The sequence below is a fragment of the Micromys minutus genome (genome assembly GCF_963924665.1).
Source record: "Micromys minutus genome assembly, chromosome: 12".
In the NCBI taxonomy this organism is placed as follows: Eukaryota; Metazoa; Chordata; class Mammalia; order Rodentia; family Muridae; genus Micromys; species Micromys minutus.
Genome location: NC_137981.1, coordinates 13,232,168 through 13,245,627, shown reverse-complemented (window position 1 = coordinate 13,245,627; position 13,460 = coordinate 13,232,168). Strand labels below are relative to the sequence as shown.

The window sequence follows — 13,460 nt, the reverse complement described above, 5'->3', positions numbered from 1 at the left end:
ACACCTCAGACTCACTCATAGTCAACATATTGCATTTATTGACTTTTTGGAGACAGGTCAAAAGTCAGTCTGGGCGTAGGCCTAACTGTCAAAGAATGTTGTGAGCTACAGGAAATGGCAAAGATTGTCTTAGCCAGTCCAGGCTGCTCAGAACGTGCTTTTATCCCCACTCTAAATGGTACATTTCCCACTTAAAGCTCTTGTAGGAGGAAGCCTACTTGTGGAAGGGCTACCAGCCTCTCCCCCTGCCAAGCTGTTCTGGGTTCTTCTTGGGAAAAGCAGTTCTTCGTTGTACTGACATGTAATTGTTGTCTCCGATCTGCACTTCAGAACAGTTGCTGATGACAACAGACTGTGGCCCTTTAAGAGGAAAAGGAGGTTGTGGTGGTGAGAGGGTTCAAAGGTTGGAAAGGTTGACAAGCTAGCACTCTGGGGAGAGGGGCAGTGACATCTTCTGTTCATCCTGGGGAATACAAACTCAGTATGAGCCCTGGCTCTTCAGAATCAGTCTTCAAGCTCAAAGGAGCAGTGCCTGCTGTTTGGGTGTCTTTGATGGGAACTCCCTGAACTTCCTAAGCAATTAAGGGACGGTGGGGACCCATAGACTTGGTGCTGGGGAAAACTCGCAGATCCCAACTTTTGTTGCCACCTCAGTGGGTTTCTCTCCTGGTGGGTGTCAAGTTCCTCATGTATTAAACGAGACAGGCTGCGTTAGATGTTCAATTCACTCCTTCCTACCTCCAGAGTAACTCGAGTCTATCGATAGGTGCTGGGGAAGGTGATCGGAGAGTTGAGCAGGGAGGGCAACAAGGTGAAGAATAGATACCTGTCATTGGATTTGGTGGGGTCCAAGGAGTGCCGTGTCTTCCCTCTCCCTGCAAACAACACAGGGTTCTCAGGGTTTCTACTGAAGGGGCTAATCTCATCACCAAGTAGTTCTCCTTGGTAAGAGGGCATGTTCCAGTCTTGCCAGTACCTCACCTGATTCCTTTGGGGGTCAGGACCTGGAGTCTCAGTAAAGACTGGCCTCGGTGTTGTGCCTCTGGAGGGTAAAATATGTGGAATTTGGGGAGTAGCAGCCATGGTGTCAGAAGCTGTCCCTGCTGGTGTGGCATTCCCAATTGACGATTCCTGTGCTCCTCTCTCAGGAAGGCTTATGAATTTTCCAGGAAGTGGTCCGGAGGCCTCCTCCAAATGCAGGTGGTCCAGCATTTCAGAAACTGTGAATTCTCTTGGGCAATCCATTTCTATACCTCTTTGGCTTGGCTCTCTGGCAGACCACTTTCTGTCACTGCTTCTGTGCTGAGACAGATAATGCTTTACCTGTGCAGACAGGGGGACCTTGCGTGTCAGGAGCTGGGGGCGGCCAGAGTAAGCCCCAGTGGTCTCTGGAGACTAAGGACTGGGTTGAGGTGAACAGGAATGACAGTCAAGGGCTAAATAATGGTGACCAGTGGAGATAAGCTGGATGGTTATGGGGGCCACTTGTGATGTCCCTGAACAGTTCGTGGGTGGGAAGGCAGTGTTAGAGACTCACCTCGGAGACAGCAGTATCTACCTTATCCTGTACCATGATGTAAACTGCATTGGTTTTTGGTTCGCAGTCTGAAAGACAACCGCGAGTTGTGTGTGAGTAGGACTCCTTTCCTTGGAAAAGCTCCCTGTTGAAGACCCAGTCCTATCCTAGTTGCTGGAGAGATGGCTAACTCACCCTGGAAGGATGGCCTGTCTTTGGGCTCAGCAGTCCAGCAATGCATCATTAACTCCTTCAGTCTCCCCAGGCCAGGCATCTCAGGGCTGTCTGAAGGCAGCTCTGTCAGTGGTGGTCGACTCTGTCTGTCACACACTGCTCTACGAATCAGTGAAGTCTTGTCTACCACTGGAGTTGGGGGTAACAAAAGGGATTCATGAAATGAGGAGACACCCTATTGTATCACAGACAGAAGCAGGGAGGTGGGGTAGAAACAGGGCACTCTTAGTAGGTCAGGGTAAAAGGGAGGGCTCTTGGGGTTTTAGGTGCTTTCAGGCACCTGAGTTAAGGGTCCACTTTGAGTCTTACACTCAGCTTCTCTTCCGGCTAGCACTGCCCACACGAGAATTCCAAAGCTGCACAGACACAAAGTGGAGGCTTAGATGGTCTCTGGTAAGACGATGTTCCCATATCATACCCTTTAGAAGGGCCCGAATAGGTATAGACATTTGGAGTGTGTTGAGGGTGGATAGTTTACCTGTAGACATCACTTGCTTTAGAAGCCTTCCCGTTGACATTAGCCAACAGCTCTGGGGCCAGGTAAGCCAGGGTGCCCCCTGAATCTCTGGATCCTGACCCTGACCCTGACTGTGACCCTCCCTGAAATGTGGACAGGCCAAAATCTGCTAGCTGCAAAGGAAAGGGAAGGTGTTAGATGAAGGGAGCCAGAGATCTTCCCTCTCTTGCCCTGAGAAGACACAGCCTTGGCTATTTGGAAAGTGGTATGGAGAACCTGAGGAAAGGTAAAGTCATTGAGACCTTAACAGAAGATGGGTAGGCCTGAGATAAGTCAGCCTGGGTCCATGGCGGGCTTTAAGACTGTGGAACTGATTCAGGGCGGAAAGGAAGGCCACCTGCTATGACTAGAGATAAAACTCAGTTGGGTCTTGTCACCTAGTTGGGTCTTGAATTCAGAGGGACAGCCGAGGGTATCAACATGGTCCTAAGCCCCCGCACTAGGTTGCAGATGGACTGACCTTGGCGTGGAGCTCTGGGTCCAGCAGAACATTAGAGGGCTTGAGGTCCCGGTGGAAGAGTGAAGGGTTCAAGCTGTGCAGGTAGCACATCCCCAGCACCACCTCCTGCAGCAGGCGACAGAGGAGAGGCCAGGGCCGAGGGCATGTAGGTTGCAGCAGCTCTGCGAGGGAGCCATTCTCCATGAATCCTGTCACCAGAGCCGGCCCGGACACGTAGTCCCACTGGAGGTTCTCAATGACCCCCAGGAGGAGCAGCACGTTCTCATTACGAAGATTCGCCATAGCCCTCACCTCTCTGGATATCTTCTCCCTACGTGCCAAAAAGGGGCCAAAATTGGATTGGCCTCTCAAAGAACCCAACCTTGCCTCATCCAGGCTCCTTGACCACACCCTGCCTGCAGCTGGGGTCACTCACAAGTTCACGATCTTGACTGCTACATCAAGGTTCCATGTTCTGTGGTATGCCCGGAACACGACTCCGAAGCCGCCTTTGCCCACAAACTCTAGTTTCTGTAGTTCTTCGGGGAGCACGACAGGCACCGATGACGCACCGTTTTGCCTGAGAGAAGGTTCTCGTCCAGTAGGGGGCCCACCTCCAGGTCAGCGCATCCTCTGTCTCCCAAGCGCCGAGATTCCTCCGTGACTGCACGTGGGCAGCGTGTCCAGCCTTCTCACTGCTGCCCGCCTCACCCCCAGCTTTGTCCCTCGCCTCAGCAAAGGCATCCTTTGAGTGTACCCCCGGGCAACCTGTGTGGTGTGCCGGAAACGCAGCTTACTCCCCACTTACCATAACTTGACAGATGACATCGGGGAGCTAGCGCCTTCCAGGAGTTGTGTGTACACTGATGGAGCTGGAACCACTTACGGCTGAGAGTTTGGACTGAGGGAAGGCAGGGTCCGCAATGGAAGCAACCAATCGGTCAAGGCACGGAGGTTCAGGCCCCGAATTCCGCTTCCCAGGTCGCTCCCCCGGACTTTGAATAAGTGACGGAACAACTTCCCTTTTAAAGACTTTCTGAGATCCCGCCCCCTGGGGTGGGCCGAGCAAAACCTTGGGGCTATTTCCTGTGCACTTGCCTCGAAAGTGCAAAAGTTACTCTGCTTGCACCTGAGTAACTGGGCACCGCGTGTGCAACAAAAGGAGTTCTCACCATCCAGAACTCCCCACAGCAGCCAGGCTTTCTTGGACCCCTTAGCTCCACCCCTTGCCAACCTCGTTTTGATTAAGGGAGGATGGAGATCAGGAGAGTTTTATGGTCCTAGGCTCAGATCTCCTAAGATCACGGAGTAATGCTCCTAGAAAGGTTTGTCTTGGGCCAGCTACACATACTGGCTTTTTAAACCTTAGATCAACTGTATTTTCTTCTCTATAGATGAGGAAACCCAAGTACTTACAGTCTAAATAGTGTGGCTAAGTAAGTATGGAAATAGTTTAGAACTGCTCCACCAAGCTAGCCGATATTTATTTATTAAAAAAAAATTTTTTTGAGACAAGTTCACTCTATGTAGCCCTGGTTGATCTGGAACTCGATACACAGACAAGGTTGACCGCAAACTCACAGAGAGCCATATGTCTCTGCCTCATGACAAGTGCTGGGATTGAAGGTGTGTACCACCATGCTTGGCTTATTTATTTATCTTAAAATTGATTTGTGTGTGTGCACGGCCAGGTATGTGGGGTGGGGTGCTTGTCATGGTGTGTGAGTGGAGGTCGGAGAACAACTTGAGATATCGGACTTAACCGTCCTCCATGTTAGATATAGGTTCTCCACTGCGTACCTAATGCTATCTAGTGTGTGACTGTCCTAATGTTCTCCTGTCTCTCATCTTACTGTAGGAACACTGGGGTGGCAGACTTGGGCTACTGTCCCCAATGCCTCTTGAGTTGTGGAGATCTGAGTTCAGGTCCTCATGTTTGCATGACAAGAGCTTTGCCTACTAAGCTGCTCCCCCCACCCCCAGCTCAAGTTAGTTTGTTTATTGATTGATTGATTGATTGATTGCAAATGCCTCTGGGCTATCTAGGTCTAGCTGTGGCGCAGGTGGCTACCGGAGGAATGAGGCATGTGGTAATGCACTGAAGAGCCTCTCTCTGAATTCTTGCTCAGCCAGAGCAGCTACTAAGTAGGGACTTTCTGATCTATGAACTACTCTGTGGAGCCGGAAGGCCCAAGGTCTAACCAAGGCACTGCAATTAGGCTGGGTGTGCCAGTCCCACAGTAGAGCTACTGCCATTGTGTGGGGACTGCTGCAGCAAGTCTGACCTAGGGCCTCCAACCCTTTCCCTTGTGTGGCACCTTCAGCAAGTACTCTGACCCATGCTTTGGGCAAGAATAGCATACACTCTTGATGAAGGCTTTTCAAGACAAGGAGTGTCAGAGTGTCGGGTAATAGGAATGGTGATGCATGCCTTTAATCCCAACCTGCAGGAAGCAGAGGCAAGCAGACCTCTAGGATCAGCCTGGTCTACACAAGGAGTTCCAGGCAAGCCAAGGTTACATAGCAAAACCTTGTCTCAAAATAAATAAGTAAAATGGAATTTGAGGTAGTGGCTGGAGAGATGGCTCAGCAGTGGACCCAGGTTTGAGTCCCAGTATATACATGGTAGCACACAATTATATATAACTCCAATTCCAGGGGATCTGACACCTTCTTGTGTCCTCTGTGGGCACTAGGCATGCATGTGGTCACAGACTACCTGCAGATAAAACATAAAATCAAATTAAATGTAAAAAAGAAATTAAAGTCGACAACAGATCCCTATATTTTATCACTCCATGGCATGGTTGTGGCTGGAGGTAGAAATAACTGGATAGTCGGCCCTAGAATTCAGTCCTTTATAGGAAGATCCAGCTTCCAGCTAACACTCTGGAGCAACTTCATAGTCACCCCCCCCCCATTCCTTCCTCCCAGGCCCAGTAACCACCCCCTTCCACTCTTCACTGAAGAACACTTCAGATGCCTTACAAAAGAGACATGCAATTAATTCCAATACTCAGGCAGGCCAGTGTGGTCTACAAAGAAAATTCAGGACAGCCAGGGCTACATGTAGAAACACTGTCTCAAAAACAAAAACAAAGCAACAACAACAAAAAAACGCATACCATCTTATAGGACTGGTTTACTTCATTCGGATTCAGACACAGAATCTTCAAGGTAAATTTTGTTATGGGATTGTCTTAGGGTTTTATTGCTGTGAACAGACACCGTGACCAAGGCAAGTCTTATAAATGACAACATTTAATTGGGGCTGGCTTACAGGTTCAGAGGTTCAGTCCATTATCATCAAGGAGAGCATGGCAGTGTCCAGGCAGACATGGTGCAGGAGGAGCTGAGAGTTCTGCATCTTCATCCAAAGGAAGCCAGGAGCAGACTGAGCATCCTCAGGCAGCTAGAAGGAGGGTCTCCAAGCCCACCCCCACAGTGGCACACTTCCTCCACCAAGGCCACACCTTCTACTAGTGCCATTCACTGGGCCAAGCATATGCAAACCATAACAGGGATGTTCCTGAATTGTATTAAAATTAAATAATATCTGTAAAGGCTGAAACTATTCTAGCACACTCTATACCACACATCTGTATCCATTCATCTATTCTGGGAATTTGGGTGGTTTTCTCTTTTCAAACATTGTAAATGATGGTACTGTGAATACCATTGTACAGAGCCTATTTGGATCCTAGCTTCCAGTTCTTTTTGGAAGTGGCAGTGCTTGTAGCAGATGCTGTTTGGAACAAGAGAGTCACCCTTCTCATCAGCATGGGTTCAGAAGGATGCTCAGGGGTTTGGGTTAAATATGCTGGAAAACTTCCTCTCCTTGATGCATCTCAAGGCTTCTGAAATCCTAGTTTCCGCTGTTAGGAATGCTTAAGTCTGTGGAGGGGAAGTGAGTTTTCACTATTTTAGAAATGTCATCTTTTCACTCGAGAAACTACATTGGCAGGATATACAATCAGCACTTACATTTCCCCCCCTCTTCTAGCATGATTTATGCTTGTTAAACCTCCATGCTCCTCGCACACAGCTTTTCTACAGCCTTGCCTATCTCTGCCTCATTTAAAGGAGACTCTTTTTCAGGGAACCAAGATGCTCAGCTGTGACTCTGGCTCTGCGATTTTAGTAGTTACAGGATTTTTTGGTTAATGTTATTCTTTACTCCCCCCCCCCCATCTATCTGGGACTTCAAAACACATTTTTTAAAAAATATGTTCTAGTAACGGATGATAATAACAGCGACAGTATGAACGTGTGAGACCTGTAGCCAGAAATCCCACACAGCTCTCTGGCTAGGAGTGACCTCTGCCGCTGGGTCTGGCTGGTATGCTTGAGCTTGGGCTAACGGAAAGGGAGAAACTGGTTTGGCGGCCTCTGCTGCTGGGCTCAGCTTGCCCGACTGCGAAGGGGTGCTGGGCCAGGCTGAATGGAGTCACAAGAAGCTTCAGGAGAGAAAAATGTCTTCCCAATTGGAGGTGTTATCGGCTCTTTAGAACAAAGGCTCTCAGGCAGTGGAATGATGGTGGAATGATTCTTACGTGTCTTTTCTCTTGACCCACACCCCTATATATATATACTTTTGAAATGGTTCGGAGTCTGATAATCAGTACTTCCCACTGGCTTGACCTGAAGGCTTGGGAACACCTTGTCTACATATTTGGGGGCGATCCTGCTTCTGCCTGGAGTTTGCATGACCTGTGGTCACATCTACCTGTGGAGGAGGGATATGGGGCATGGCCAATGCCCAAAGGGGAAGTGTGGTGCTTTTCGGAACTGCCATGTCACTCATCGTTCCTGGGGCTTTGACCATCTCAACCAAGAATTAGGGTTCCCAACATGGCCTACCTGCCCCACATGAACTTACTTAATGTCACCAGAGTATATATTTTAAGTTTGTAAAATGATTCATTTTGAGCTGCACTCATTTTACACGTAAAAAGGATCTGATAAAGATAAGTTTTAATGTATCAGAAAAGAGATTTAGGGAGTGGGGAACGTAACTGGTTTGGTGGAGTGCTTTCCTCTCTTGCTGGAAGCTCTGAGTTGGATCCCAGCATGTGTGTTAACCAGGAGCAGCAGCGCAGGCCTGGAGTCCTATTATCCCAGCTCATTCCTGGTGGTGGCAGGGGAACTAGAAGTTTAAGGTTATTATTAGTTACATAGTGAGTTTAAGGCCAACCTGGGCTACCTGAGACCTTGCCTCAAAAAGGGGGTGGGAGAGTGGTATATGAAGACAGATTAATGAATATTTAATAGTTTGTATTAATAAGCATTTTAGCTGAGTATAGACATTAACTTTTGTTGGGGAATAAAAGAAATCTATAAAACTGGGAATGGTAACGTGTGCCTGTAATCACAACACTTTGCAGGTCTAGGCAAGAAGATGAGGAATTCAAGTCATCTTCTGATATTTGAGACCAAATTTGAGGCCAGCCTGAGCTACAGGGTGAGAAAGGGTTTGTCTCAAAGAACAGAAAAGAAACAAAGAAAAGAAGTACTTATAAACCTGTTCAGAAAAAAATACCCGAGTAAGAGATATATCAGTCCAGCACAAGGGAGGCTGAGGCAGGAGGATGATGAATTTGAGGCTAGTTATCCTGGTCTATGTAGTAATGTTTTATCTCAAACAAAACTTAGTGGTCAAGTAGGAATAAGTTCCAAGGAGTTGTTTTCAGATAGGGAGGAGGAGCTCATGGGTAGACTTTTTTTACTTTCTTGTATTTTATGTTATTTATTTAGACGAAGGTGGAAAAGGGTGTCAGATCCCCTGGAATCAGAGTCAGAGGCTGGGCCATCAGCCTCTGTCTTTGAGAACTAAACTTGGATCCTTTGGAAGGGCAGCAAGTGCTCTTAACTACTGAGACAACTCCCCAGCCCTCTGTGTCCTTGTTTAAAACTTGATAGTCTAATCTTTCTGAGGTGAATTTATGAGGAGTGTACTAACTGCAGCCTCCTGTTCTCCAGGGCTCTGTGCCAAGATGGAGCTGCCCCCCCCCCCCCCCCCGCAATACTCTAACCCTGAAGCCCTTTGCTGTCCAACTGCTTTTCCTAACTAAAATTACTAGGCCATGGAGTTTGCCTATGATTCTGACAGAGATAAACTTAGAGGTGTGTGTGTGTGTGTGTGTGTGTGTGTGTGTTTCCGGTACAGGAGGGTGTTGTGCTCTAACAAGGAAGTTCACAGGACATTACTTTCTGTTTTCTTTTCTGTCCAGGCATCAACGTGACATCACCATTGAGACCGAAACAAGAGCTCACCTTTTTTTCTTAGATGATTCTTTAAAAAGCACTATCAGCAAATCGCCACAGACTGAGGTTGGCCATACTGCAGATGAAGAGATAGGAAACTCCCTTAACTTTTTTTTTCTTTTTTGCCTAGTTGTAAACAAAGTATTAAGGAACGGAGCCTTTTTTTTTTTTTTTTTAAGGTAACATTACAGGTCCCCTGTCTCTGCCTTAACTGATGGGACATATCACCAGGAAGGGAGAAATATCTTTAGGGAAAAACAAAATACCACAAAACCAAAAAAAAAAAAAAAAAACCAGCCAAACAACAAAACAAACAAAAACCAAACCAAATGGTAACAACAGTCTGACACCTTGAGGAACTGTGCTGCACTTGGAGAAGTCATAAAACAAATCCCAGGATTTGAGCAGAAAAAGAGTAAGTTTCTGTCTGGGAGAGACCTCAGCGGCTACTACACTCCACTTCTTCCTTCTCCTGGTAGCTTTCTTTCGGAAGCCCCTCTTTGAAGGTATGGTCTTCTACATGATCACACATGACAGAGCCCCTCTTGCTTTTCTGTATGGAGGCTGAGATGCCTTCCCAAAGCCGCTGGATCAGTGCCTTCCGAGCTTCCTGTCTCAGGACAGCAAAACCCTTCCCCATTCCCTCATGGAAAGGAGTATGGCGTGTGTATTAGCAAATTCTACTCACAAAACCTAAGCCCCTTATTTGAACCCTGAAGGCAAGGGCACTGGAAAAGGGGACTTACCTCAAAATTCTTTATTAGTGTGGAGAGACTGAAAGAATTTTAGAGGGGGCTGGAGAGATGGCTCAGTGGTTAGAGCACTGACTGTTCTTCCAGAGGTCCTGAGTTCAATTCCCAACACCTGCATAGAAGCTCACAACTGCCTGTAATTCCAATTCTGGGATTTAACACCTTCCTCAGTATGCACATGGTGTACGCATGCATACATACAGCTAAACACTCATACATCTAAAGCAAAAACCAACAAAATCTTAAAATGTTTTGAGCAGTCATAACTGCTGTGGCTGCATAAGCACTTAGAATATGTCCAGTAATTTAGAGCCCTTCTGTTTTCTAACTGTGTCCGGCTAATGCCTAGGATCTCATTTCCTAACCAGTCTCTTCCCAGTGGTTCTTTATTTTCTTTTTTCTTTTTCCTTCCCCTCCCTTTTCCTTTCTTCTTTTCTTCCTTCCTTCCTTTCTTCTCTCCCTCTCTCTGGCTTTTTAAGACAGGTTTTTTTTCTCTGTGTGGTCCCCTCTGTCCTGGAACTCACTCTGTACCAGGCTGGCCTCAGACTCAGAGATCCACCTGCCTCTGCCTCTTAAGATTAAAGGCACATGTACATGTTATTTCTTAAACCGAATGAACCTACAACATGTGTGGAGGATTCATGTAAGACATCAGGGTGGGAAAAGGAGCTTTGGAGAGTGTATTTATTTGTTTCTGGACAGGGTCTTATTATACAGCACTGGCTGTCCTATAACTTACTTACTATGTAGAGCAGCCTGGTGATAGCACATTTTAAAATACACAACACACACACAGAGGAAATGGGGAATTGTCTAGAGGTCAAGGGACAAACTCTGGTACTAGTAATAAAATTCTGCTTTGTTGGTTGCCAGCTGTTTGATCAATCTCTTTGTGTTTTGGTTACAGTGCCTGCTAGACTAGGTTATTGTAAAGATGGGATGAAGTAAGTTAACACATAATGCGTGCTTCGTAAGTAGTAATTGCCACTGCACACACATTAGTGAATTCCCAATACAAGGTGCATTTAGACTCAACTTTCTCTGTAAAACAGAGAAAGCTGATTTAACGACTGCTCCAAATGGCTGCACTTCCTTCTGATAAACGTCCAGCTCCACCCTTTCCTCTTAGTGCCTGCTTAGTGACTCACTCTTCCCATAGTCTCTCCTTTCTCCCAGACACCTGCCTGAGGGAGTTACTAAGGAAGTTAGTAACTCCAGCTTGCCATCCTAATCAAGACAAGGGTGTGGTCACTGCTGAAAGTCCCCTGATGTTTGCCTGCCTGGTATAAGGCCACATTGCTGACTGAGGATAGGCTCTGTACTTGGGGCAGCAGTCAGGGTGTTGTAAGCCCTTGGTGGTCTCTGGTTTGAGCTGTAGAGTGGGAAGCCTTTTGCTGATCTCAACAGGGCCTCTGCATCTCTCCAGCAGCTGAACTGTGGGGAGAAGACATGAGACTGGGTGCTCTGAGGGTGGTCCTCCTGAGGTTTGTGATACAGCTATATATATATATATATCACTTCAGATAGTCTCCAGAGGGACAGAGTCCTGACCAGAGAGAGGCAAACAACACATGCATGTTTGGCACCCTCTCCCTCCCTTTCTCCTCTCTTTCTTCCGAAATAGGACAACCCCCCCCACCCCCAATGAAGGCTCCAATCTAGGTCTTAGGCCCTGTTCCCAGAGGAACACAGTCCAAGATCCACCTTCTCTGCTTCCTCCTCATTGTTCACTCAGGATGGTCCCCGGGACCAGGCTGCGGTCTTCAAGGAAAGATGAAAAAGAAAGTGAACAGAGCCAACTCCAAAACATCTCAGAGCTGGGATCTAATGTACACTGGCACATTCTTTTAAGGAAGCTGAACAAGGCTTTGTACATCTGTCACCGCACTGCTTGGCAGGTGGGGACAAAAGGATTACGGGGAGTGTGTCAGCTTGAGACACACAGTGAATTCCAGACCAGCCTGGTCTACAGGAGCCCAAGCTCTTGTCAGAGAGGTGAGCTGGATGAGAAAGAGTGGGCAGTGGGTTAAGTAACCAGGCCGAATCCATACAGACAGGTGAAGGTTTGGAACCCAGATTTGTTCTCTGTGTTTTGGGAGTGAAGTTTAATCAGGAAAGCTGAAGAGGGACCATTCTTTAAGCAGAGATATTAGTCTCTATCTTTCTCTCCTATTAAAAAAGATTTATTTATTTATTTATTTATTTATTGTATGTGAATACACTGTAGCTGTCTTCAGACTCACCAGAAGATGGCATCAGATCCCCATTACAGATGGTTGTGAGCCACCACGTGGTTTCTGGGAATTAAACTCGGGTCCTCTGAAAGAGTAGTCAGTGCTCTTAACCACTGAGACATCTCTCCAGCCCCCATTGTTAAGTTTTAAAGGTCATTTATATATTCTGGATACAAGCCTTTTATAGAGGTCAGTTAAAATACTTTGTTCCTGACTCACCCTCCCTCTTTTCCATCTTTTCCTACCTTCTTTTTTTCTTTGTTTGTTTGTTTGTTTGTTTCTTTCTTTCTTTCTTTCTTTCTTTCACTATGTACCCCAGGCTAGACTAAAATGAACAGTACTCCTGTCTCAACCAGTTCATTGCTATGATTACTACACACACCAGTATATCTTCTCTTCAAAGTAGTTTTTAAAGGGCAAAATTATTTTGCCATTTATTTATTTATTTATTTATTTATTTATTTATTTATTTATTCATTCATTCATTCATTCATTCATTCATTTTTAATATGAGTGCTGTGTCTGTATGTACACCTGCAGGCCAGAAGAGGGCATCATATTCCTTTACAGTTTGTTGGGAGCTAGCATATGATTGCTGAGAATTGAACTCATAACCTCTGGAAGAACAGCAGTGCTCTTAACAGCTGAGCCATCTCTCCAGCCCTTGTTTTTTAGACAGAATCTCTCTATGCTGTCATGGTTCTCCTGGAACTCTCTATGTAGACCAGGCTGGCCTTGAACTCATAGAGATCCCCTGAATCTGCCTCCCTCCCAAGATTACACCTACCTACCATGACACTATACCTACCCAATGTGGGGGGCAAAAGTTTTACTTTTGATAAAATCCAGCCCACTTGTCCTTTTATTTATTTATTTATTCATTCATTCATTTATTATTTATTTATTATTTCTTTTCTGTGGGCCATACTTTTGGTGTGTACTTCATGGATTTTCTTTTAAAATTTCCTTTAGTTTTTAAGAAAGCCCATTTTGGAAGTGACAAGTTGACTGGTTTTGTTGTTGTTGTTGTTGTTGTTTTTATAGGACTATGAACAGGAAATTTATATAACTTGAGTCAGCTGCTGTGTAGAAGATGTCCTACCCAGAACCACAGCTACCTCCCTGGAGCGCCGTGGAGAAATAACTCAAATGTGCCCAGAGGATACCTATGCACCCACTGCTTTGGGCTGAAGACGCCCCTTTCAGAGTTCTCTGCCAGAGGCTTGTAGGGTTTTGTTTTTTTAAATATTAGAAACTGGAAAGGCTCTAATCTATGTTGTTACAGGGTCAGATCGATTCATGATTCATAAAAACCAAGGCAATGGCTTCAGAGAATGCTTACTGAAATGGAAGACAGGGAAACCAAAGTCTGTGGTTAGAGAAGGACAAGTGGTATGGAGGACAGAATTAATGCAGTGGGAATGGAGAAGAGGAACCCTGGTCTAGAGTTATTTCTGAGGTATTAATAGAACAATCTGGGGGATGAGAAAATCTGAATCTTTCA

At 46.2% G+C, this 13,460-nt stretch overlaps 1 protein-coding gene across 1 annotated transcript; it reads right to left on the bottom strand.

Annotated features, from left to right (window-relative positions):
- Positions 1–59: 59 nt before the first annotated feature.
- RIPK3 (receptor interacting serine/threonine kinase 3) lies at positions 60–3,672 on the bottom strand. Its single transcript, XM_080926983.1, has 10 exons — positions 3,515–3,672; positions 3,143–3,286; positions 2,728–3,037; positions 2,229–2,380; positions 2,060–2,106; positions 1,712–1,879; positions 1,538–1,605; positions 982–1,323; positions 827–875; positions 60–360 (listed from the first exon to the last, which is right to left on the bottom strand). Exons 1-10 carry the CDS (start codon positions 3,532–3,534, stop codon positions 230–232), a joined length of 1,431 nt encoding a protein of 476 aa, XP_080783109.1. The 5' UTR covers positions 3,535–3,672; the 3' UTR covers positions 60–229.
- Between the last annotated feature and the right edge of the window lie 9,788 nt (positions 3,673–13,460).